The sequence below is a fragment of the Abramis brama genome (assembly GCF_963993115.1).
Source record: "Abramis brama genome assembly, chromosome: 8".
Lineage (NCBI taxonomy): Eukaryota > Metazoa > Chordata > Actinopteri > Cypriniformes > Leuciscidae > Abramis > Abramis brama.
Window position 1 is genome coordinate 34,957,756 of NC_139970.1, and position 24,277 is coordinate 34,982,032.

The 24,277-nt window shown below is 38.5% G+C and overlaps 2 protein-coding genes across 4 annotated transcripts; both read left to right on the plus strand.

Moving 5' to 3' along the window:
* Positions 1–393: 393 nt before the first annotated feature.
* On the plus strand, positions 394–16,329 carry mcm3ap (minichromosome maintenance complex component 3 associated protein). Of its 3 annotated transcripts, none has more exons than XM_084122326.1 (31): positions 394–504; positions 754–2,252; positions 2,678–2,913; positions 3,024–3,105; positions 3,843–3,990; positions 4,080–4,282; positions 4,399–4,538; positions 4,670–4,867; positions 5,036–5,304; positions 6,444–6,606; positions 6,718–6,878; positions 7,026–7,249; positions 7,330–7,607; positions 7,700–7,800; positions 7,974–8,105; positions 8,199–8,303; positions 8,867–9,019; positions 9,130–9,327; positions 9,431–9,499; positions 9,589–9,723; positions 9,812–9,965; positions 10,784–11,048; positions 11,136–11,233; positions 11,822–12,212; positions 13,284–13,547; positions 13,635–13,764; positions 13,870–14,043; positions 14,136–14,283; positions 14,383–14,525; positions 15,195–15,342; positions 15,824–16,329. In XM_084122326.1, the coding sequence occupies exons 2-31, from the start codon at positions 851–853 to the stop codon at positions 15,989–15,991; spliced, it is 6,480 nt and encodes a 2,159-aa protein (XP_083978452.1). In that variant the 5' UTR covers positions 394–504; positions 754–850; the 3' UTR covers positions 15,992–16,329. The 3 variants fall into 3 exon arrangements, with proteins under 3 accessions (XP_083978452.1, XP_083978453.1, XP_083978454.1); XM_084122327.1 differs by having other exon boundaries at positions 397–472; XM_084122328.1 differs by having other exon boundaries at positions 411–656.
* Positions 16,330–16,650: 321 nt separating this feature from the next.
* lss (lanosterol synthase (2,3-oxidosqualene-lanosterol cyclase)) lies at positions 16,651–24,103 on the plus strand. Its single transcript, XM_084122501.1, has 22 exons — positions 16,651–16,733; positions 17,317–17,485; positions 17,575–17,713; positions 17,934–18,042; positions 18,294–18,415; positions 18,513–18,609; positions 18,702–18,837; positions 18,969–19,077; positions 19,170–19,288; positions 19,441–19,538; positions 19,628–19,655; positions 19,768–19,824; positions 19,906–19,977; positions 20,320–20,370; positions 20,452–20,601; positions 21,617–21,713; positions 21,810–21,915; positions 21,993–22,058; positions 22,165–22,245; positions 23,159–23,329; positions 23,405–23,483; positions 23,574–24,103. Exons 1-22 carry the CDS (start codon positions 16,720–16,722, stop codon positions 23,709–23,711), a joined length of 2,208 nt encoding a protein of 735 aa, XP_083978627.1. The 5' UTR covers positions 16,651–16,719; the 3' UTR covers positions 23,712–24,103.
* The last annotated feature ends 174 nt before the right edge of the window (positions 24,104–24,277 follow it).

Sequence of the window (24,277 nt, forward strand, 5' to 3'; positions counted from 1 at the left end):
TAACAATTGGTGTGAAAGAAAAGTTTTAAGTTCACATAACTTAATGGGGCTATGTTTTACAATGTTGTATTGCTGCTAAACCATGTAGTGTGGAATTCTATGTTTCCAAACAGGGACAAGACATTCTTATTACAGCAAATTATGTTGATTCCAAATTATGATTTCAATCTTAATAGCATTTCTGTATAATTTTTGACTAGGGACTTTGTTGTTAAAGGTAGGCCTAAAGTTGTGACATAAATTCTATTTCACATTTGTGCATATTTGGTGTCATATTTTTTTGTGGATTTCTATAAGATGTTCGTTATTTTTAGCCCATTCACCTGTAGTACTTCTCCTCATCCTATGGTGTCATGCTCTTGCCTGCCTGTAGAGGCCGCAATCGCCTAGAATATCGTTGGATCGACGGCGCATCTGTTCACGAAGAAGAGAAATAAACATCCTGTCCGAGTCCGACGAAAACAGCGCTGAAGTATTTGCAGATATTATTCCTTTTAGATTTGAGTGGGTTTAATTTTTATATATATCATGTAGAGATATAATGAATACAAATATTAGTAATACTTTAGTTAATTTTGTGAGTTTGCAAAGGTAAAACGTGCTCAGCCTTCAGTACTCACGGGTTTATTTTTCTTCTTTGAGCTCTTAACAACACGGTTTGCAAATTATACAGATATTTCAGTTAAATACGTTATATATTTGGGTTTAAATCAACTAAGCCACGGGTAACTGTTTTCTCTCTTTGTTTTACAGGATTCAGAGTAACGTTACGTTGGTCATGACCAGCAGACCGATTTGCTCAGGATCACATCAGTAAATCTTAACAGTTGCTGTTCCTGCTTCATCCATCATGAATCCAAACATCTTTGGTCAACCACAAACTGCCTTTCAGGCATCGAACAACACTAATCAGTCTGGAAACCTATTTCAGCCCTTTTCCCAGCAGAACCCAGCACAGGGTGTTGGCTTTGGACAACCCTCAGCTTTTAGTCAACCAGCTTTTGCCCAGTCAACACAACAGCCATCTGTTTTCGGCCAAACACCTACTTTTGGCCAGGGCGGTGGGTTATCTCAAGGATCGGTGCAGCCGTCATCGTTCTCCTTTTTGGGAACAACCCCAGCCCCAGCCCCAGCCTTTGGGCAGACGAGTTTGGGTCAAGGCACGCTTGGATATGGACAACCACCGCCATCATATGCTCAAGCTACAGGACAGAATCCGATGTCTGCTTTTGATCAGAGCCCAGCTTTCGGTCAGCCTTCTGCGTTCGGTCTATCCTCAAGCGTCTCCCAATCGTCGACCAGCTTCAGCAGCACTGTTACCAACCAGCCCAGTTTCGGTCAGCTTTCTGCCCTCTCTGGACCCACCGCAACATCCTCCTCAAGCTCCTCAATAGGGGGTAGGACTGATAATCCCCCTAGTGGGAACCAGTTTACTTTCAAGCCACCCAATGAATCTGTTTTCAAACCTATTTTCAGCGTCAGCCCAGAACCTCCCAGTTCAAATCTGTCTTCAGCCTCTGAAACTATTGGATCATCCAAGGCCGTAACTAGTACCGTGGGCAATTCCTCTGGTGTTTCGTTGTTTTCATGCGTAAAGCCAAGCGCTCTGGGCTTCAGCTTCTCACAGCCAGCAGCAGCTCCTTCTGTCTCACGTTCTAATGCAAATTTTTTACAAAAGGAGACGCTCAGTGGTGGCAGCAGCATTCAGTTCACCTTCTCTCAACCTGCCAACCCTTCCAGCAGTAGTACGCCTGCTTCACAGCCCACGACTCCATCCACCTTCAGCTTCACAGCGCAGACCCTTCAGCCACAGTTAGATACCAAAGTACCTGCGTTTGGTGGTACTGGCATTGGATCCTTTGGATTTGGGGTCCCAACACCTGAAGCCCCACAAAGAACGGAGGATAGAGCAGGAGATTTGAAAAGCAGTGGAGGAGAAACAGCTTTTGTTAGTTTCGGCATAAAACGTAAAGAGGAGACGGTAGACCCAAATCCAGCTAAAAGTGACAGTAGTGAAATTGGAGCAGAAGGCCCAAGACAACCCGCTAAACGCCCACTGCTGAGAAGCCGTGGCCCAGCTGCAGGGCTTTTTCGCAATGCGATGTCTGAGCTCCTGAGATCCAAAGTCAGCCCAGTCAAGAGAGATGATCATCCTCCAGAAAGACCAGATCCACCTGGTCCAGCTAGTGATGTGGCCACTACACCTCTGAGATCTCAGCCTCCAACAGTTTTGAAAAAAGCAGAGGAAGTTTGTAAGATACATTTCTTTTCTTGTGATGTTTTTTTAAGGTTCACACACTAATATTAAAATTCTATATGAGGTGCTATTATTGGTTAATATTATTGGCGGATATTTAATTCTGTACTATTTAGTCTGACAAAATAATAATAAAAAAATCGAAAAACTTAAATTTAGACATCACAACTAAATGTACAGTATGGAAAATGGATATTAATTTAGAGATTACATTTTAAAAATAATTTTTACATTTTTATAATATAGATCATCTAAATGTAAAACAATTAAATATCCTATATCGTCTGATGCTGATAAAAAAATTTATAAAAAAGCACTGATACGGTACCGCTATAATAATGCATCCCTAATTTTTATACTAAACTATTTTAAAATATATATCTTTTTTGTTAACATTGTTGTGATCACTTGTCTTTGTAGCGCTCAAGCCTCAATCACAGACACACACTTCAGCTAGACGTGCTGTTCGAAAGGATAGCACAGGCAGTTTGTCTGGTCTCTCTCCTACTGATGCCACTATTATACAGTGCAAAGGCATCCCACCCAAACTCAACAGGAAGGAACTCGTCACAGAGCATTTTGGGCACTTTGGGAAAGTGCTTAAGGTGTATTGCAGGCCTCAGAAACATCTGGCCATTGTGTATTTCCATGATCATGTGAGCATGACCAGTTCAATACATGATACAAAATTCTCATTGCCAGAAAAGTAGTTATATTTAATGAACGTGTTTGTGGTTTAATTAAGTGAACTCTTTCTTGCCTTCAGGCATCTGCAGCCAAAGCCAAAAAGAAAGGAAAGATGTTCCAGAGGAATGAAATTCAGATATTTTGGCAAAGAAAGAAACAGAGTGAGTAACAGTACTATTTAGAAGTTTGTTTACTGTTTAATTAAATAAAATACTAATTCTAATTCATGAAATGTAAGATTTATTGTATAGGACTGTGAAATTAATCAAATTAAAATCAAAATTGTCTTTTGGCCTTGTGGGAATGTTTAAACTGGAAAATGTTGCTAAAGTGCGGTGTTAATGTCATCCACAAAATAACTGATTAAATTGAGTTTATTTTATCAATATAAAGAAAGCAAGATGAAAATGTTTTTTTAATCTTAATTAAAACATTGTCGAAAATATGATATAAAGAAATAACACTGTAAGATGCATTAACTATGTGCTAACACATAGAAAATGTAGAAAGAAATTAAGAATTGATTCAAATATTCCCATCATAAATTTTGTGCCACTGCCTTGCTTGAGCTAAAAGCTAAACTGAAACGATCTGCTCTCAATCAAACTCATTTCAGCTCAAGGTCATCGTTTCACATTTTCATTTTTTGGCTACTACAAGTTACAATACAAATCACAGAAAATGAGGACATGATGGCTTTTTTTTTTTAGCTGTGGACTGATGAGCATATGAAAACCTGTCCTGTTGGTGACATGTCAAACATGTGATCTGCTGTTTAAATGTCATTTGTATGCCTGGTTTTAATGTGTTCTTTTAGCCTAATCTAAGCAGAAACATATTATAATAAATGCTGTGAACTTTCGTACTGTTATGCTCATAAAGTGCTTGTCATTTACAGGTCCTGGTGAAAAAGCTGCTAAACCTTCAGAGGTCAAAGATTTGACGGGGGAATCAGAGTCTGGGGCTGATTTGTTGCAGTCCTCCCCTAGTTGCAAGCTTCTTCCCAGAGCACTGCCCATCATCACCACTAGCTCTCTTACTAAAGGGTAATTTAAGACATGTAATTTCAAACAATCCCTTTGCATGATGGTTATTTGGCCTGATTATTTATTGCTGTGTGTTTTTTCTGTTAAAGCTCTCCGATCAAAAAATCATCTGTTGCTAAAACACTCCAGTTTGAAATTGACGCACCACTGGAGTTGGTCTCAGAGGAGCGGAGCGTAGAACGGCCTAATAATAACCTGCCCTCAGTACTGCAGCCTCTCATCGGTCAGGTGGCTGAAACAGCAGAGGAGAGATACCGCCTCCTAGAGCAGAGAGATAAGATTTTACGGCAAGGTCTCTGATACCGTATTGTACTGAACTTATTGTAATATTATGTAATATAATATTATTTATATTGTTTGTTTTAGAATATAAATTATAGGGTAATAATGTTCTTTTTGTCTCTGAAGCTCGGCCCAAAAGAACAGACCTGGATATGTCTAAAGTCTTTGTGGGAACATGCCCTGATATGTGCCCAGAGAAAGAACGGTATATGAGAGAAACCCGTAACCAGCTGAGCATCTTTGAGGTTGTTCCAGATACAGAAAAGGTTTGTGACAATACAGTCCAATAATGATTTGAAGTCCACGTATTTATTGGAGTTCTTGGCTAAGGTTCAATATTATGTCAAAATGCCTTTGCCATTGGTTACCTTTGAGTTATTTGACTAAATCTGCTTAGGTGGATCATTTTGCTGCCATCAAAGAATATAGCAGGTCTTCGGCCGATCAGGAAGAACCTCTCTCTCATGAGCTTAGACCACTTCCTGTGCTAAGCATGACTATGGACTACTTGGTGACTCAGATTATGGACCATGGTGAGGGCAATTACCGTGACTGGTATGACTTTGTTTGGAACAGAACGAGAGGCATTCGAAAGGTGGGCATAACAACTTTTAGTCTTATTTCTACTGATGTTATTATTTAAAAATATTAAAACTGATTGATTTAAAATATTCAATGTGTGTCAATGTGAATATTATGTCGCCATTGTGTTTTTTACAACTTAGCCTATTTTTTTGTAATTATGCCTGAACATCTTTTGTAGGACATTACCCAGCAGCATCTATGTGATCCAGTAACAGTACAGCTCATCGAGAAATGTACCCGTTTCCACATTCACTGCGCTCATCACCTCTGCCAGGAACCCATGATGTCTTTTGATGCCAAGATCAACAATGAGAATATGACAAAATGCCTGCAGAGTCTGAAAGAGATGTATCAAGACTTAGCCACCAAGGAGGTGTACTGCTCCAATGAGGCAGAGTTCCGCCAATACAACGTGTTGCTTAAGCTCAATGATGGAGATATTCTTCGGTAATGCGCCTCACCCTGCTAATTTTAGTTTTTTGGCAGTAATCATAAAACTATTTTGAATTTGGAATCAGCCCTTTTTAGGCAGTTAAGACAACCCTGTTGCTCAAACAGTAGAGCATGGTGCTAACAATACCAAGGTCATGGGTTTGAATTATGAACTGATCAAATGTGTACCCAAAGACATTATATATAGAAAGACGGTGCACTCGTATTACTATGATTGGGAGAAAGTGCAACACGCAATAGGGAGGAATAAGTCCCGCCTTCTAAATAAGAGCCAATTGCTGATTGGTAAAGTCATCCTGTCACTGCAGCTGGCATTAGAAGCTCCGGTTCCCATAGATTAAGACTGGGTGTCCGCATTAGCTTGGTCCAGCCTAAAAAAAATGCAGTTTTTTGTCATGATTCGAGTGTTTAAAAACAACATTTATGAGACCGTTGTTATTTCATTGGTGATTTCAAATATGAAATTTAATCGTAAGCTTGGCGAACAGTTTTGGAGAATTTGATGTTTCCCCATTCAAAGAGATAGGAGCTGCACTTGCATGCCTAGAGGCCTTTCAAAGATGGCCGGCAAATGAAATGACTTCTTAAAGGGACTTTGGTATACCTAAGGCCTTGTTTCACAGACAGGGCTTAGATTAAGCCAGGAATAGGCCTTAGTTCAATTAGTACATTTAAGTAGCTTTTTATAAATGTGCCTTACAAAAAAACATTACTGGTGTGCAGCTTGAGACAAAACAATAGTACTAACATATTTTAAGATATGTCAGTGCAAGTTGCTTTCAGTTAAAACAGCTCAAACATGCATTTTAGTCTGGTACTAGGCTTGAGCCTGGTCTGTGAAACCAGGTATATATGTAATAAAAGTTACTTTGGATAAGCGCCTGTCAAATACGTAAATATAAATGTATTAGCCTTAATCTCTTGCCATATTTTTATATGATCAGGAAATAAATGAATTTGACTCTTAGGTTAGTGAGCACATTGAAGAGGGAAATAATCTGGCTTCCAATGACAGCACAGAATTGTTCTGATACAGATATTTGCTGAAGAGTACCAATCAGCAATTCCTTGCACTGATTTTGCACCTATTATTGCATAAATAATACAAATGGATTTGCTTTGTGTCAATCCAGTGAGGTGCAGCAGTTTCGCAAAGAGGTACGGGGGTCTCCGGAAGTGGATTTTGCTGTGCAAGCCTTTGCAGCACTCAACAGCAATAACTTTGTCCGGTTCTTTAAACTTGTGAGTGCAGCTTCCTATTTGAGCAGCTGCATACTTCACAGATACTTCAATCAGGTAAATGCATCTTACCCAGAGGGTAGTTCAGTAGCCAGTATTTATGAAGTACTTTGTCATTCATTACACTTTTAAGTTTCTTAAGAACTATTTTTATCTCTGTTTGTTTAGGTGAGAAGCAAGGCACTGAAAATCCTCAATGTGGCCTTTACTGTTGGGTCCCAGAGATCCACCATTTTCCCAGTCGAGGACTTTGTCAGAATGCTCATGTTCCGCAATGCCACTGAAGCCGCAGACTTTATTCAACAGCATGGCCTTAATATCAATGATGGGTATGTCCTACTTATATTCTCTGTTGTCTTGATTTTTGCAAAACATCTTGTACAATGTTAGATCCTTTCTCAATGCAATAGTATCCAATGTCATTTTGGAGATGCAGAATTCTTGAAAATGAATGCCTTATTTTGTTTATCATCCAGCATGGTAGAACTTAGTCGGACAGCCTATCAGGAGCCTGATTTCTCCCTGCCGCAGAGCAAGTCTGTGGCTATTGAGAGGAAGAGAACTGTTCTGATTGGTGAGGTGGTGAACGGTGGACTGCTGCCCAGCCCGCCTCAGCAAAATCCCGTTTGCAGCTTTGACTCCAACAACAAGTACACTGGAGATCGTCTATCTTCAGAGGCTCCACCAGCTGCCCTGAAAGGTGTGAATGCACTTCAGTTCTTACTTCATTAGTGAAAATTAGAATGTGCTTTTCTTTACAAGATATTTTGGTGTTGGCAGTTCATCCACAGAGGCAGGAGTTGAAGCCTGTGGTGGAGCCTGACTCCAGGCCTCAGGTGAAAACAAGGCTTCTCGTTGAACCACGGCAATTAATGGATGTCCCTGGCATGACTGAGCCTGTAAAACCGGACAATATGGAGCAAACCAGAGAGAAGTCCCAAACAGCAGAACCCACTCTGCCTGGGGTGACACAGATGGTTTTCCAACCCATATTAGCCCCGCAGCCAGTCCGACCTCCATCTCCTCCACCCAAACCAGAGCCAGCCTACACAGATCAAGTGAGACGCTTTTCAATCTTAACCACAAAGAGCAGCACTCCTACAATGTGCTACATACATAAGCTCACTGATGATACAATTATCTCTGGCAGGATATCATGGCAGAGGTGGATGCGGTGCTTCATGAGGTAGTGGAGGCCGAAGTCTCTAATATAACCCGTGCTGCTGCTGAATATGTGTCTGTAGCCCTCAGGTAGGAACTCTTTCCTTTATTGACCTACAGGTTTAAAATTCTTGAGGGTGAAAATTAAACTATTTTTCAGCCAGAAGATTTCACTTCCCTTTAGGCCAAAGTCTTTTTGTCACAAAACAAACTTTTTATTTTTTTATTTTTTTATAATGTATCTGCTCACATGTGTCCTGCAGTGCAAGTGACAGTGAGCTGGAAACGGTTGTGAGTGAAGTCTTACATCAGCTGCTGAGGGAACTGTCCACATCAGAGATCAGAGCTGAGAAGGAGAGAATTGAAGAAGAGAAACGCAAGAAGGAAGAAGCCAGGTGTGTGAAAGACCCTCTACTTTCATGATTTAATACAATACTTGTGTTTTTGTGTTTGTTTCCTACTCTTCTTTCATTTTTGTTTGATTTTAGGCAGAAGGAAGCCTTTCTTGAGCAGTTCAGTGGTGAGATGTGTCTTAAGATCAGCGATGAGGTGCTAACAGAGAGCATTAGAGCGACCGCTGAGGCTGAGATAAGGTATGCCTGGCTTGTCTGTCACCTTTGGCTTTTTCATGATGTTGTCTCCTTAAAGGGATAGTTCAATCAAAAATATTGTCATCACTCACCCTTAAATTTTTCCAAACTTGTATGAGTTTATTTCTTCTCCTGAACACAAAAGAATATATTTTAAAGAATTTTGGTAATCAAACAGTTGACGGTAGTCATTGACTTACATAGATACAAAAATACAATTGAAGTCAATAGCTACCATCAACCGTCTGGTTACCGACATTCTTCAAAATATCTTCTTTTGTTTTCAACAGAAAAAAGAAAGTCATACAGGTTTGGAGCAGCATGAGGGTGAGTAAATGGTGACAACATTTAATTTTTAGGTGAACAATCCCTTTAAGTTTAATCATTTGTTGTAGTCTTCATTTGTCACTTTGGATAAAAGCATCTGCTAAATGAATAAATGCAACAAAAGTTATTATGATGCATTACTTGACTGTGAAACATGACTTGGATATGTTCTTGACAGGTTTTAATCAATTTCATCAATAAATGTTTGCAAAACTAGTAATGCGGTACTTCTCTTCCAGGCTTGCTTTAGAGATGAAAGCGGCTTGTATTGCTCGCTGCTCTGCGGAGGAATGCAACAGCATAGTAGAGGAGACGATGGCTGAGGAGGTGGCCGCGATGGCACAAGAGATCTTGGACGATGAGTTGAGGCGCGTCCGCAAGTTCATCAAGAGGTTTGAGGAGCTAATTATTTCTCTTTATGTGTATAAAGCAGGTCTTGGAGGTGTGTTTTATCCCACTTCTTTAGAAATCTTTAAAGAACAGATGTGTGCATGTACTCTAGGTGGCGTGACGTGGTAGCCGTGCGTCGCCAGCTAAAGAGACAGATGCGTGGTTTCCCTGCAGCCCCTGGCTGTGTAGATCCACAGTTCAAACTGAAGGCCCTTGTCCCCAGTGCTCCTTCCAGCCCCTGTCTGGTCCTTTTGGCTCAGGGGATGGTCAACCTGGGCAACTCTGGGAACATGGCAGTTTCCTGCACAAGGTCTGTTATTGGTGATTTCAATCTAGTTATTTTATTTTGCTTGGATTTGTTTGTTTTGAATTCGTCTAAATGATTGTTCCTGGTTCTGACTTTATTATTATAGGTTGCTGAAAATGAGACAAGAAGCAGTTCATCAAATGAAAGTGTCCTACTACTACAATCTCTTACTGAGGTAAGTACAGTGGGGATGCAGTTTGGCATAGATGTGCAGGATGCAGATCACTGTGATTGTCTGTATGCTTAATTGTCCTTCTTTGGCAGTGAGCGTGTATGGATGCCTCTTGACCTTCCCACCCTTGTGGCAGAAAGCACCCCTAATGCACCTGATAGAGTCTTCTGGAAAGCCACGCTTCTGTTGCCAAGCAGCTGCGATAGTGACATAAGCTTTGCCAGCAGGTAAAGAACAAAATGATGGGAACATTTCTTAAGACATGTGAAATTATAACTGACATCTTTTGTTTTATTTATGTTTGTTTCCATGCAGGATTCTGACAGACTGGCTTGAGGTTAAATTGGGTGGAGGAAATCAATCTGAAGATAGTGAGAAAGAACCAAAAGGGAAACTAAAAACGTTGTGCATTAGTCACAGCCTGACAAATATTAAGGGACAGACTCATGAAGTTCACATTTCTATAAAGGTGAGCCTCAGAAGAAATTAAAATTCTGTCATTATTTACTCAGTTACAGTGAAGTAATGAGGAGAAAATGGACCACAGGGGGAAAAAATTAAAAATGAAACTGAGTGCTGCAGTGATGACGTATTTTTGTAGGCCATCCCGGAAGTTAGCATCACCCTGGTTCCGTTGTCAAAAACTCGGTAGGATTTTTCCATTGACTTTTGGATTATTGCAGAAAATAAGCTCTGTGACCAACACACTTTTTTTTTTTTACGTAATGGTTATCAGGATAATCTTCACAAATTAACACAACTGAATTTTGAAGCACCACAGTCGAGTGACTTCAATATCCCCATCACTAAGCTTCCAACAGCTCTTTTAGTCTTTATTTAAAAAAAAAAATTGCCTGAAAGTTTGATTGTAAGTTTGCTTACAATACTTTGCAAGACTGCGATTATAAACACAATGAGGCTGTAAAAACAGACTAGTGAATAGATTAGTTTACCTGTTCGACGTGATGTTTAATGTCCCTGAAAACCTCTGTAGTCAAAATTAGCCACTTTTTAGCAACTGCCTTTTTCAAGACAATTAAAAGCTTTAAAAAATTGCAGGGGCTATTACTGATACAGAATTTTTTTTCTTAGAATAAAACGTGACCATTTTGAGTTTGTGTGTTTCCAATAACCTATTAAAAAAAAACATTGACGATGGAACTGAATGTAAAAAAAAAGAAAAGGATTTTGACCTACAAAAATGTCATTTCTAGCTCATTAGAATTGTATCCAGGGGTCCAAATGCCTCTGCATTTACAGATGATTAACCCCTGTGTCTCTGTGCAGGCATGTCATGGCCCCCTAAGTGCAGAAGACCAGTGCCTGCTGGAGGAACAGAAGGAGCTCCATGGTACCAACGCTCTGCTGATGCTGCTTCCCCCTCTAAACAGTGCTGGACAGGGCGAAGAGGACGAGGATGTGACCCTGCTCTCTGCCCTCCTCCAGCTGAGGCAGGTGCAGCAGGCCAGCTGCTGGCACTCTCCTCTACCACTGGTTGTGGTGGTTACTGGCAACCAAGACAGTGGTATCAGCGATCAGGGTTTGGAAGAAGGCAAGTTTGTTAAAGAAAATACAGTGTATAATAGACAAGGGGTGTTAAAGACTACAATCTGATTATTTTATTGTCTCTCTTTCACAGCACTCATGTTGAATATGTTAGTGAGAGATGGCCTCATCTCTGAATACATCTTTGTCCATATTCCAGCAACCCTCACTGACCTGCAAGGCTCAGAACAGGTTGGTCTGCAAAAAAACCACACAAATTTAATTAAATATAGTTAAACCTATTTGTGTTAGGGATGCAGTCATATTGGTATCATAAACATCTCACTGAGGTTTTCTTTGCTACTCTCTGTCACTTTTAACTTTCTCATCAAACAGTTGTAAGGGGTTATTATGTCCAGGTCACATTTCTCCTTGAAATTGGAAATTACATTTTAAGTAAAGAAAATTAAGCCATTTATTAGGATGATTTATTTGACAATATAAAAGATTAATCTAATATTTTGTTTATAAAATGACTTCATATTCTAGTAATATACCTTAAAATCATTAGTGTGCACTGTACAGCAACCCTCATTCAGCAGGTTTGTCTGCAAAAGATATTGAGAATACACAGTTAATTTCATTAAAAATAGTTAAAAATATGTCTGTTAGGGATGCGTATGTGTGTGTGTATCTTATCAGTATCAGTCGATAAATGTGACCTTATAATGCTATTGGTATTGGTCCAACAGGCAAAATAGGGCGATATATTTATAAATGATAGCTAACTAAATATGGATGATGTACTTACACATTCTTTTTATAACCATTCCACTTCAGATGAGTCTTGTTGTGAGGTGGCTTGCCGCCCGCTCTCCCGCTGGACCAGCCCTCTGCTCTCAGACCCTGCTACAGGTTGTTGAGTTAGGCCTGTGCCGTGAGTTCCACTCCAGACTACAACGAGACAAGCAGGACAGGAAACATGCGGGTCTTCCGTCTCAGCGCCCGGAGCCTATTGTGCAACTCTGTAACAGTGTGCTGAGTTTTCTGGCAGGTGTGGTTTCGTCAGAGCACCTGTCCAGTCTGTGCTGGCCACCTCCTGAATTCTCTCTCCCCGAGAACAGCGAGCTGATTCCTCATCAGGCCTGGAACTCTCCAGAACACCAGGACTGGCTGAGGAGAACCATCCTCAGTCGGCAACTTCCTGAGTGGGATCTGCCTCCCGTTAATGGTATGGGAGAATACTATGAAAAACAGGAAATCCACACACCAAACAAATTCAAAGTTCAAGATCCATTTTTGTTTTGTTTTTCATGTTGTGTAAATCTGCGCACACAGAAAATGCATTTCATGTACAAATTGGCACATTTTTCATATATTTTGCTAATGGGAGAATGCAATACAAGAAGCTTGTAAAGCTTTTAGTGGAAACCTTATTTATTCCAAACTTTTTACCAGTAATGTCTCTTATGCTCAAAATACAGTAAAAACAGTACTATTGTAAAATAGTATAACAATTTAAAATAATTTTTTTCTATTTTAATATATTTTAAAATATGGTAATTTATTCCTGTGGTGGCAAAGCTGAATTTTCAGCATCCATTACTCCAGTCTTCAGTGTCACATGATCTTTAGAAATCAATCTAATATGCTGATTGTTGCTCTGTTATTATCAATTATTATTGGTGATTAATTATTGATGGTGGTTCTTGTTTTGTTGCGTATTAGTTTTTGTGGAAACCGTGATACATTTTTTTAGGATTCTTTGTATGAATAGAGTTCAATGAACAGCATTTATTTTAAAAAGAAATCTTGGTAACATTATAAATGTCTTTATTGGCATTTTTGATAAATTGAATGCACCCTTGCTGAATAAAAGTATTATTATTCTTTTCTTTCTTACCCCAAACTGGTAGTCATGGTCTGAACAAAAATGTTAAGCCACAAAAACACTGATAATAACAAGATAAAAAATTAGACGAAATCTTTCTTTTTGTGACACTGAAGACTGGAGTAATGGCTGCTGAAAATACAGCTTTGCCATTACAGTAATACATTTTAAAATATATATTACATTGAAAAAATAAGTTATTTTAAATTTCAATATTTCACACTTTTGCTGTTTTTAAAATAAAAATAAGTTCCGCCTTGGTAAGCATAAGAGACTTTTTAAAAAAATCAGTAGGCATGCATAGAGTCCATTACATTTTAGTAGAATTTGGGTATTTGACCCTGAATTAACTAGATAAATGCTATGGATTTGTATGGTGGCATTAAAACAATCTCTTCCCTTACTACTCAGCTTCCTGGCCACATTTGTGCGCCTCTATAATCCAGTACGTATCCCAGATCCCCACCTCACCCTTAAGCCAACCCATTCTTATGTCCCGCCTGGAGAACCTGCTAAGAAGAGTGAACTACCAATATTTCCATGCGAGCGGTGCAGATGGGGATGAGTATGAGAAGACTGGACCATCCTTTCAAGAAATTCCCTGGGACGATATCATATGCCTGTGTGTAGAGCATCGTATGAAGGACTGGAGTTTAGAGCCTCTTGTGGCAAAAGGTGAGAATAACAGATTGGTAACAGAATGGAAATTATGAACTGTATATTTATGTTATTAAATGTATGTTTTAACTGTTTTAATCACAGATGCACTCACAGATGACGGTGAGATTTATGTATATTTTAACAAAGACAGTCTGAAGAGTTTCCAGCCTCCTGACAGTTGGATAGAGGCTGTGAAACAGACATACCAGGAGAAACAGCATGCCTCAGAAGTGTAACTATCACTCTTTTACATATTTATTATTCAAGGTATAATCTTATCTAGTATAGCAGCTTTACAATAAAAGATTCAAGCACAATTTTTAACTTTTTCTTATAGGTCTAATATCAGGCCCAGCACAGCAGCCAGACATTTCCCCAAGCAGAAGCTGTTTCAGAGTCACTTAGACAAAGAGGAATGGCCTTCTGTTCATGATACTGCACAAATTCCCATAGCACAACGCTTTAAAAAGATTCTCTCTTCCATACGCAATATGAATGCTGAGGGCCAGAGGTTAGCTTTAACAAACTTAATATAACAGTTAACTGTTGCCTTTTTTTTGCTTGGTTCTGTTGCTGTAACCGTTCCTTAACATGTATCTGTAGGATTGGAGAGCAGATACAGCGCCGAATTGAATCGGATCATTTGCACCCTTCATCTTTTCCTCTTGCCCTGACCTCCACCAATCTTTCTGTGCCTCTGATCATGACCCCCTCCCGAAAGCGTCCTGCTGCTGGCACTGTGCATACACAGGTAGAGTTATTCCAGAGCCTTCGTCACAAATGGAGTTAATATTTAAAAAAGTTATGATCACTATAAATGCGTTAAATCTCTATTTTTGTGTTTTTAAAGGAAACTTTTGACCTGGTTGAGAAAATATCATCTAGCAAAGTGAACAGACTTTGCTTTGCTCCAGACAGCACACAGACTCCCATAATGGAGCGACTTCAACATACTCTCTCAACTGTTCAAAAGATGAATGCTGAGGGCCAGAGGTTAGGTTTTTTACCAATGCAATAAACTGAATTTTACACAGAATTTAGATGATGCCCCTATTATTCTTTTTTTGGATTTTAGTTTAAAGATCAAAGTGCACGACAAATGGAGTTAATCTCTCCCAAAAGAAAGAACCAATTCTGAAGTGCTTGAAACAAGTCGTCAGTAATTCCTGAAGGATTTTCATTTGTAGTGTTGTCAACATGTTTAAAAAACATGTCCATATTGATATGATAAAACAACGGCAAGGTTACTGTTTGAATCACTGTGTTTACTAGTGCTGAGGAAGCCTCCGGATCTTTCCGACACACGCTGTAAGATGTAAAGTGTAGACCTATAACAACAGACTGGGTCATCTGACTAATCAGAGCAAAGTAGGCTCACGGAAGGGAGGGGTTTAGTGAGACCGGATCCTTGATCGAACCGTTTCATACACTATGAGAAAAGAGGTGGTGATGCAGTGTATATTAAAAAAATTAAAGTGTTTGGATCCAAGTGAACCTATTGTAAGAGACCTCTAAATCTAAATTAGGAACCTTTAAAATATCATAGTAGGGGCCATTTAAATTAGTGTTTGTACCTTATTCCCCATCCATCTTTTTGTCCTCTTAAACATGCATTATGGGATTTTGTGTATTTTATTCATTTTCTTTTACTTCTATATCTAGAATTGGAGAGCAGATTCAGTGTCGGATTGAGGCGGATCCTTTTTCCTCTGCCTCTTTCCCTCTCTTCCTCCCCTCCACCCTCCTCTCTGCACCTCCTCTAGTCATGAACTCCTCTAGGAAGCACCCTGCTGCTACCAGCCACATACAGGTACAGTATTCCAGTATAACTAGTGCTAATATGAAAGTAGTTACAATGACAAGTAAACTGTTGGGTATTGCGTTAACAAGTATAGAGAGTATATATAAAGAGAGAGTGCTGAATAAAACTTAACATCATTGTGAATGATAAGAGGCATCCTTTATCCTATGCTTTTGAATTACTGCAATCTGGCCAACGGTATTGTTCACCGATGCATTAAAAACAGGTCCAAACTATCTTTTATCCCCCAAGCAATTATATTTTTTAATTCTTTTTCTAGTGTTAATTGATGATCAGCTGGTCTGGTTATTTTAAATTAGATTTATTTGCTTTCCAATAAATTTTGTTCATATATGCCTACTGTGATTGTTAAATATCTGTATGAGTGTGCTGCAAACTTATTTTCCCTACGGGGACAAAGAAACGGACTACTACTAATATGAAATTGAAAAGTAGCTTTCATTAAAATGTATTTGTTTGTTATTTGAAGGACGTGGTTGATTCTGTTGAGACGACTGAATCTCCTAGTGGAAAAAGCAGACCGGTATCTTTATTCCAGCGTTTGCAGGACTTGAAAAGAGAGTTGTCAAGTCAGCAAGAGGAGGAACGTGTTTGTGGCCTCAAGTTGAAGTGTCTTTTAGACATTGTAGAGAATTGATGTTTCAATATAACAGCAACTGCTCAATGCCATTTCCAGTCTTTGCAATTTGAATGAAAATGTATTTTATTTGCTGGTTGCTTAGCAGTTTTGTTTTTGATGTTTTAATTTTATATAGTTGATTAAATACGTTTGCCTAAGTCATCCATTAAGTATAATTTGATCTTAGTGTGTATTTTCATGTACTTAAACATTAATTTAGAATTTGTACATTTGTTTTCAGACATACTTTCCCAGTTTCTGAATAAGAGTGTGCAGTGTATTTTGTTTATTTTAATAATTCTGTTGTATTTTAATGTATATTTTTGACAACCATAAAGATGTTTTTATCAAACTTCTGCCCATTTCGTTCAAATTCTTTTCCAAATATGCTGAGAAACACTGTATAACATATAGATAATATTTGTTTAAATACCTGAGGGATTTAATTATTCACGACACTCCAAACGTTCACGCCCATTTTAATGTTTCTAACTGCTGATTGGAGGACCTGTCCTCTGGTCATATCTCTCCATTCGATATCACGCTCGGAAGGCCGCGCTATGTATTGTGGGAAACGTAGTTTAGGGATGAAGCTCCTTTGCGTTCTTTTACCGTTTTGAGAACGATCTGGGGTGAATAAAGAACTACATTTCCCAGGGCGATTTGAAGGAGGCGTTTAGCGTCCCAATCAGCTGAAATATGACTGGTTCTTTTCAGTTTACAAGTTTTGCTCTTGCACTTCAAAGATGACAGAGGGAACGTAAGTATAAATTGTTTCATATTTGTGAATATATATGTTATTTTAAAATCACGCAGATCTGAAACAAATATATTTATTTAAGACGCGTCAAACAAACCAATAGCTATAATAAACAATGACGATTTTGGTTTTAAATAACATTATTATTATCATTACTATTATTATTATTATTATTAGTAGTAGTAGTAGTAGTAGTGCCAGTGATAGTATTCAAAATGTCCGAAAATACAGACAATATGCATATCAGTTAATGTTGTCTTTATTATAATATAATATGAAGGTGTTTTATTTATTTTAACAAAGAGAATATATGTATTTTATATCCAGGTTTTTACTGACAAATCTAACCAAATTTTAAATAAAGTAATAAAAAAAAGAAGGGAGCTTTTGTTCTTAAGGAAATACCCTTACACTTCCATTCATATATTTTCATATATATTCATATTTAGTGTATATTCATATACACATCAACAACTGAACTTTTTAAACATGTACCTGTTGTAAATTACTTAAAAAATGTTATTGTGGTTTTATATTTTAAAAATGCCCATCCAAATGTGTAACATTTTATGGTTTTATTCAGGTGTTTGCGGAGAAGGGGGGGCCCCTATAAGACTGAGCCGGTGACGGATCTCAGCCGCTGGAGGTTGTGTAATGTGGAGGGCAGACAGACCTGGAGGTACATTGAGGCGGCAGACAGCATGGACAGACAGCAGAGTATGCTGGAGTCTCACTCTCTGGGACTGGATACGGTAAACATTACATTACAGACAAATGTGCGTGTTATGCAATTCATTTATATATTCATGTTCATATCTAATCTGTTTTTCTTTGACCTCAGAGTGAGTTAACCTCAGCGTCCCCTGCCGCACGCACTGCAGTAGAAGCTGCACTGAAGGGAATGGACTTCTACAGCCGCCTCCAGGCTGAAGATGGACATTGGGCCGGGGATTATGGTGGACCCCTTTTCTTACTTCCAGGTGATTTATTACTAAGCTGATTGGAAAGACTTTTGAGTCTAATAAAGTAGCCAATAATAATAAAATAATAAAGTAACTTGAATAAAGGTCTACTTACTGCACACACTGATAAATACAGGGTTCCTACGGTCCTTGGGAAAAAAATAAAATAAAAAAAATTTCAAAGCTATTCCTTTTGTTGTGTTAAATTTTCCTTTTATTGCCTATTGATGGATTTCAGGTCTGCTCATAACCTGCCATATTGCTAAGATCCCTCTGCCAGATGCTTGGAAGCAGGAAATGGTTAGATATCTCCGCTCTGTGCAGCTGCCTGATGGAGGCTGGGGCCTGTGAGTAATATTATGAATTTATTATGAATGAATTATGAACGAATATGAGAATAATCCTAGTAAAAAAGTAAATTGTCCAGATGCATTACAATAATGAGAATTCGGGGTCAAATTTTCATGAATATAATGTCACAATGTTGTGAAATTTGGTCCTAAAAACAGACCAATATTAATATTATTTGTCATTTAATGTCTTACTTTACTGGGATAACTTTATGACTTGATGATGAACATAAATATAAATTTTCCAGGCACATTGAAGACAAGTCTACTGTTTTTGGAACAGCATTGAATTATACCACCTTGAGAATTCTGGGAGTTGGGCCTGATGATCCAGATATGGTTCGGGCAAGGAATACTTTATACAGCAAAGGTCTGGGTTTGCTGATATATAGACAGTCACGTGTCTGTTCATATGCAATGAATGAAATGAAGTGGTCCAGTCTCAGTATTGTCCTGCTCTGTTACAGGTGGTGCTGTCGGCATACCCTCTTGGGGTAAATTCTGGTTGGCCATCCTCAACGTATACAGCTGGGAAGGAATGAATACGCTCTTACCAGAGATGTGGTACATAGAGAATTTATTAGTTTACAAACTTATTGAAGCTTTTGTTTTAGACATTTATGTAGTTGCATTTGTTTTGCGATGTATTCTGTCAGGCTGTTCCCATCCTGGGTGCCGGCACATCCCTCCACCTTATGGTGCCACTGTCGGCAGGTCTACTTGCCCATGAGCTACTGCTATGCGGTCAGACTGTCCGCTGATGAAGATCCTCTGGTGCTCAGTTTAAGACAGGTGAAGTTTCACAGTTTCGCCACCAGAGGTCACTCTGAGACAACATTAAAACAGGCTTGTTTTTACAGTTAACTTTTTGAACTCAAGTATTCCAGTCACACTCACTGTTGTTGTTTTTGGCTTTTAAACAGGAGCTCTATGTCCAGGATTACTCAACTATTGACTGGCCAGCTCAGAGGAACAACATTGCAGCCTGTGACTTGTACACACCACACAGCACCTTGCTTACTATTGCTTATTGTGAGAGAAGTGTAGCATCTCTGTAAAAAGTAAGATTTTTTTAAGACTTTAGATTTCAGTTAATAATAACACTCTCAAACATGGTCTTACAGTGATCCTGAATGTGTATGAAGCTCATCACAGCACTATGCTGAGAGGAAAAGCAGTCGAGGAGCTTTATGACCATATTAAAGCAGACGATCGCTTCACTAAGTGTATCAGCATCGGCCCGGTGAGAGAAAAGAGAAGACATTTTGTTTTATGTAATGTAAAGTCAGCATGAAATCAATATTGACTCCATTTTACTTTCTTAATACACTCACCTACTCATATTGTAATGTTTTATCAAAATGATTCATCATTTATTGTTATCTGTTTTCACAGATCTCGAAAACGATCAATATGTTGGTACGCTGGTATGTGGACGGACCCACATCACCTGTCTTCCAGGAGCATGTGTCAAGGATTCCTGACTACCTATGGTTAGTGACCTGATTTTAATTATATGCTGTATATATTATATAATTATACTAATATTTGGTCTTCCTTTTTGTGATCCCCAATGATCCAGGATGGGTTTGGATGGTATGAAAATGCAGGTGAGCTGTTGTCATGATGAACAAATTGAAACTTTTTGGTTCTAAAGTTTGTTTAATCTGATCAGTTAAACACTTTTAATTGTATTACTAACAATGTAACTGCAATTATCAGGGTACAAATGGATCACAGCTTTGGGATACTACATTCGCAGTGCAAGCATTTCTTGAGGTACATATCTAATATTAATAAATCTGAAGCTGGCACATAACTGCTGATTTCTCTGATCAGTTGGGCTTGTTTTCTGAACAGGCAGGTGCCCAGGACATCCCCAGGTTTACAGAGTGCCTCACACAAGCCCATCGTTTCCTTGATCTAACTCAGGTGAGCATGATTAAATCTCGTTTTTAAACATCATATTCTTCATTAGTACTGCCTCTTTATGTATATAGCTTTAAACTGTGTTCAAAAGTGTGAGACCACACTGAAAATCTTGAGATTTTTCTTTAAATTCGGTTAATAATCAAAGATTTGTGGTTTTGAAAAAATAAATCAAAGTAAAGTTTTGTTGTAAAATAAATTAAAAAAAGGTCACTAATCAAATTTGTTTAAATTTGCAACATTGCAACAAAGGTCGGTTTTTATGTATTAAAATTATTTGTGGTTTTAGACTGAAATGTATTCATTGGGTCTCTATGAGGTCTAACCAGTTGCTCATTATTGTAGATCAAAGATAACCCTCCGGAATATGAGAAATACTACAGACAAATGAACAAGGTAAACATTTGTTATACATTTCAGCTTTCTTAATCATTCTTAGTTTGCTCTTAAATACTTTAATGAGTTTGCGTGGTTCAGGGAGGTTTTCCCTTCAGCACACGGGACTGTGGCTGGATAGTTGCGGACTGCACGGCAGAAGGGCTGAAATCTGTGATGCTACTGCAGGAGCAGTGCAGTTTCCTCAAAGAAAACATTCCCACGGAAAGACTCTTTGATGCTGTCAATGTGGTAAAAGCCTTATTTGCTATAGAAACATGTTTAACATTCTCTGACTGACTTACAGAGCCACAATAATCTGATTTACATTACACTTGCTATAGTAACAATCCCCTCGGAGCAACCTAGGGTTAAGTGTCTTGTTTAATGACTCCTGGCTCACTCCTAATAAGCAAATCTCCCAGTTACCAGCTCTGAGCTTACGCCACTATACCACACTGAGCCTCTTTATGACTCAAATCTCTTCAACACACAACTGTTAGACTGTCTTTAGTCCCCGTCTTTACTCTAAGTCCCTCAAAAATTGTAGCTTTCTTCTTGTTTACTTGAAACAGAGGGTTCAAGTATAAGTTAATTATGTTTTTATCCATAGGCTCATGTTTTACATAGGCTACATACTTCTAGGGCAGCACTTCTCTCATGCTCATCCGACCACGGCTTCCTTCCACTGAAATCACAAAGTAAAACGCATCCAAACTCACAAACTGTGACAGAGAAAACACAATAATCATATACACTATTGTTCAAAATTGGGGGTGGTAAGACTTTTTTTATGTTTTTCAAAAAAGTCTATTTTGTTCACCAAGGCTGCAATTATTTATTAAAAAATACAGTTGAAATATTGTGAAATATTATTACAATTTAAAATAACATCTATTTGAATATACTTTGAAATGTAATTTATTCCTGTGCAAAGCAGCCGTTACTCCAGGATTCAGTCACATGCTCCTTCAGAAATCATTCTAAGATGTTGATTTGGTGCTCAAGAAACTTCTTATTTTTATCATTGTTGAAAATAGTTGTGCTGCTTAACATTTTTTGTGGAAACCATGATACATTTTTTTTAAGGATTCTTTTCTTTGATGAAATAATAAATAAAAAAAAACAGCATTTATTTCAAATGTTTTAACTCACTTTTAAAAAAAAAATCTATTTAATGCATCCTTGCTGAAATGAATATCTTACTGACCCCAAACTTTTGAACGGTGCTTTAATTTTTGTGTAAATCTCTGTGATTCTGTTTCAGCTGCTTAGCATGAGAAATCCTGATGGAGGGTTTGCCACATATGAGACCAAACGTGGCGGGAAACTGCTGGAGCTGCTGAACCCTTCTGAAGTATTTGGTGAGCATGCAGTAAAATATCATATTCAGTTGTCAATGTATTTACCATCAGTCTTGACATGTCTGATTCTTTCTCTCTCTTTTTTTTCTCTCTCAGGTGATATTATGATCGACTACACGTATGTTGAGTGCACCTCAGCTGTAATGCAGGCACTCAAACACTTTCACAGTATATATCCTGAGCACAGAGCAAAAGAGATCAGGTACACACAAGCACAATATTTCAGCATATTGAGGTTAGAAAAATCATTTCGTTAAACCACACCTCTTGATCACATAGGAGTACTCTTCAGCAGGGGCTGGACTACTGCAGGCGGGTTCAAAGACCTGATGGCTCATGGGAAGGGTACGCGTTGGTTCATTTATTTTCAGAGACATTATTCAGTTGCTTCTTAGTCTGTTTATGAAGTATATTGTCTTTGGACACTCAGTGCCTTTGTTGCTTGTCTTAGGTCTTGGGGAGTCTGTTTCACATATGGAGCCTGGTTTGGTCTGGAGGCATTTGCATGTATGGGCCACACTTTCCAAAATGGGTATGTTATTTGGGTGTGTCCTGATGTTGATGTTCATTTACTTTGCAGTTAATTTTATGAGCCCCTATTATGCTTTTTCAGATATTACCTTTTATGCAGTGTGTAATATAGCTGTTTATAAATGTAAAACATTTGCAAAGATTTAAAGATCAAAGTGCACGATAAGTAAAATTTAGATTTCTAACCGTCGGACGGTTCACGCCTCGCCGTCGTCCATTAATACCTGACAATGGACACCTCGTCGGGCATTGACCCACTTATACCATGGTCACTTGCCAAATAACACATTTTTAAAACATTAGTTTATATTTTAATTAGTTTTACAATCGAAATCTAAAGTTTTTACAAACAATAACTTGGTTTCCCTGGTTACGCCTGATGGTTTATTTAGCAACCGGAGATATTTATAGTCCGCCTGTTGCTATGGTTACTCACAGCTGATGTAGCCAGCGCATTTATTTATTAAAGGTAGGGTATGGGATTTGCAAAACGGCCAGCAGATTTTGAAAATACACAACTCAAATGGTCCTACCTTCTTTCCTCCAACGCTGGCCCTGACTCCACCCATTCGAATGGGGGGAGGGGGGTACGATACGACCGTTTGATTGATGAACTTACTGTCCAATGATTCTAGGTGGTCTTGGAAATGATTGGCTGGAGTTTTTCGAGTCCTGCCCGTTCCACAGATGATTAAATTGCTTAATTTTCATTTCAGTGCTTCTAACTCATACTAATTTCGAACGGTAAACAGTCAGTTTCACCAGAACTCCTTTACTAGGTGTCCTCTATCACTTTTTAATGGACACCCTGCAGCCAATCAGAATTGAGTATTCACCCAGACCATGGTATAAATGGTGTTATTGCATAATAGGGCAACTTTAGCATCCTCATTCATGTCTTTTCTGTGTTGCAGATCTGTTTGTGTGGAGGTGAAACATGCCTGTGAGTTCCTTCTGTCGAAGCAGATGGAGGATGGAGGCTGGGGCGAGGACTTTGAGTCATGTGAGCAGCGATGCTACGTTCAGAGCAAGAACTCACAGATCCACAACACTTGCTGGGCTTTGCTGGGGTTGATGGCTGTCAGGTAAGGTTAGAGGGTTTTTAGATACCTTTACAGAAGTGCATCCTTAATTTACAAAACAAATGTCATTTTTTTTAGGTACCCTGACATTAGAGTGATTGAGCGAGGCATTCAAGTTTTGATTGATAAGCAGCTGCCCAATGGAGACTGGCCACAGGTGAGCAATGCTGTTCCCTTGTCTCCATAATTCATCTGAGTTCTCTCAATCTGTCTAATAAAATGTGCTGGGTTGTTTCCCTCTTTTCAGGAGAACATTTCTGGAGTGTTCAATAAAAGCTGTGCCATCAGCTACACCTCTTACAGGAATGTGTTTCCTGTGTGGACGCTGGGCCGGTTCTCACGGCTTTACCCCTGCAGCTCACTGGCTGGGAAACTCAAACTCTGAGTCAGATACTGTGTACCTGTGCCTCAAATAAGCAGTACCTGACACAGCCTATATAGACAAATATTTCTTTGAAACAAACCTGTTTGCTGCTCTTTAGGAGGTAGGACTGATTTGTCTAGACTTGTTTAGAATATTATCTACAGAATACTTTATTCAAATAATTTTGATTTGTTTTGAATATTATCTACACAATACTTTATTCAGTTCATTTGGATTTGTTTAAAATATTATCTACAGAATACTTCATTCATTTTTGTACTCATTTAACCATGTGACCAAGGCTTTGTATACTGTAGATGATTCTGCAATTAAATTTGATTTTCTGTACTCTCAAAAAATAAATAATTTTATATTTTGGCTTATTGTTTTGCAATTATATCTGAATGTCTGAATTATGTGTTATAATTTTTCCTATGACTTGCACAGATTGAAATCAGTTTGGATTAATATTGTTGGTCAAACTGCATACTGTTCAATACTGCCTTTTTTTATGTATATTTTTTTAAAAAAAATCTTTTGATTGAACTATCTTTTTTTTATTACTGTTCAAGATGAAAACCACTGAA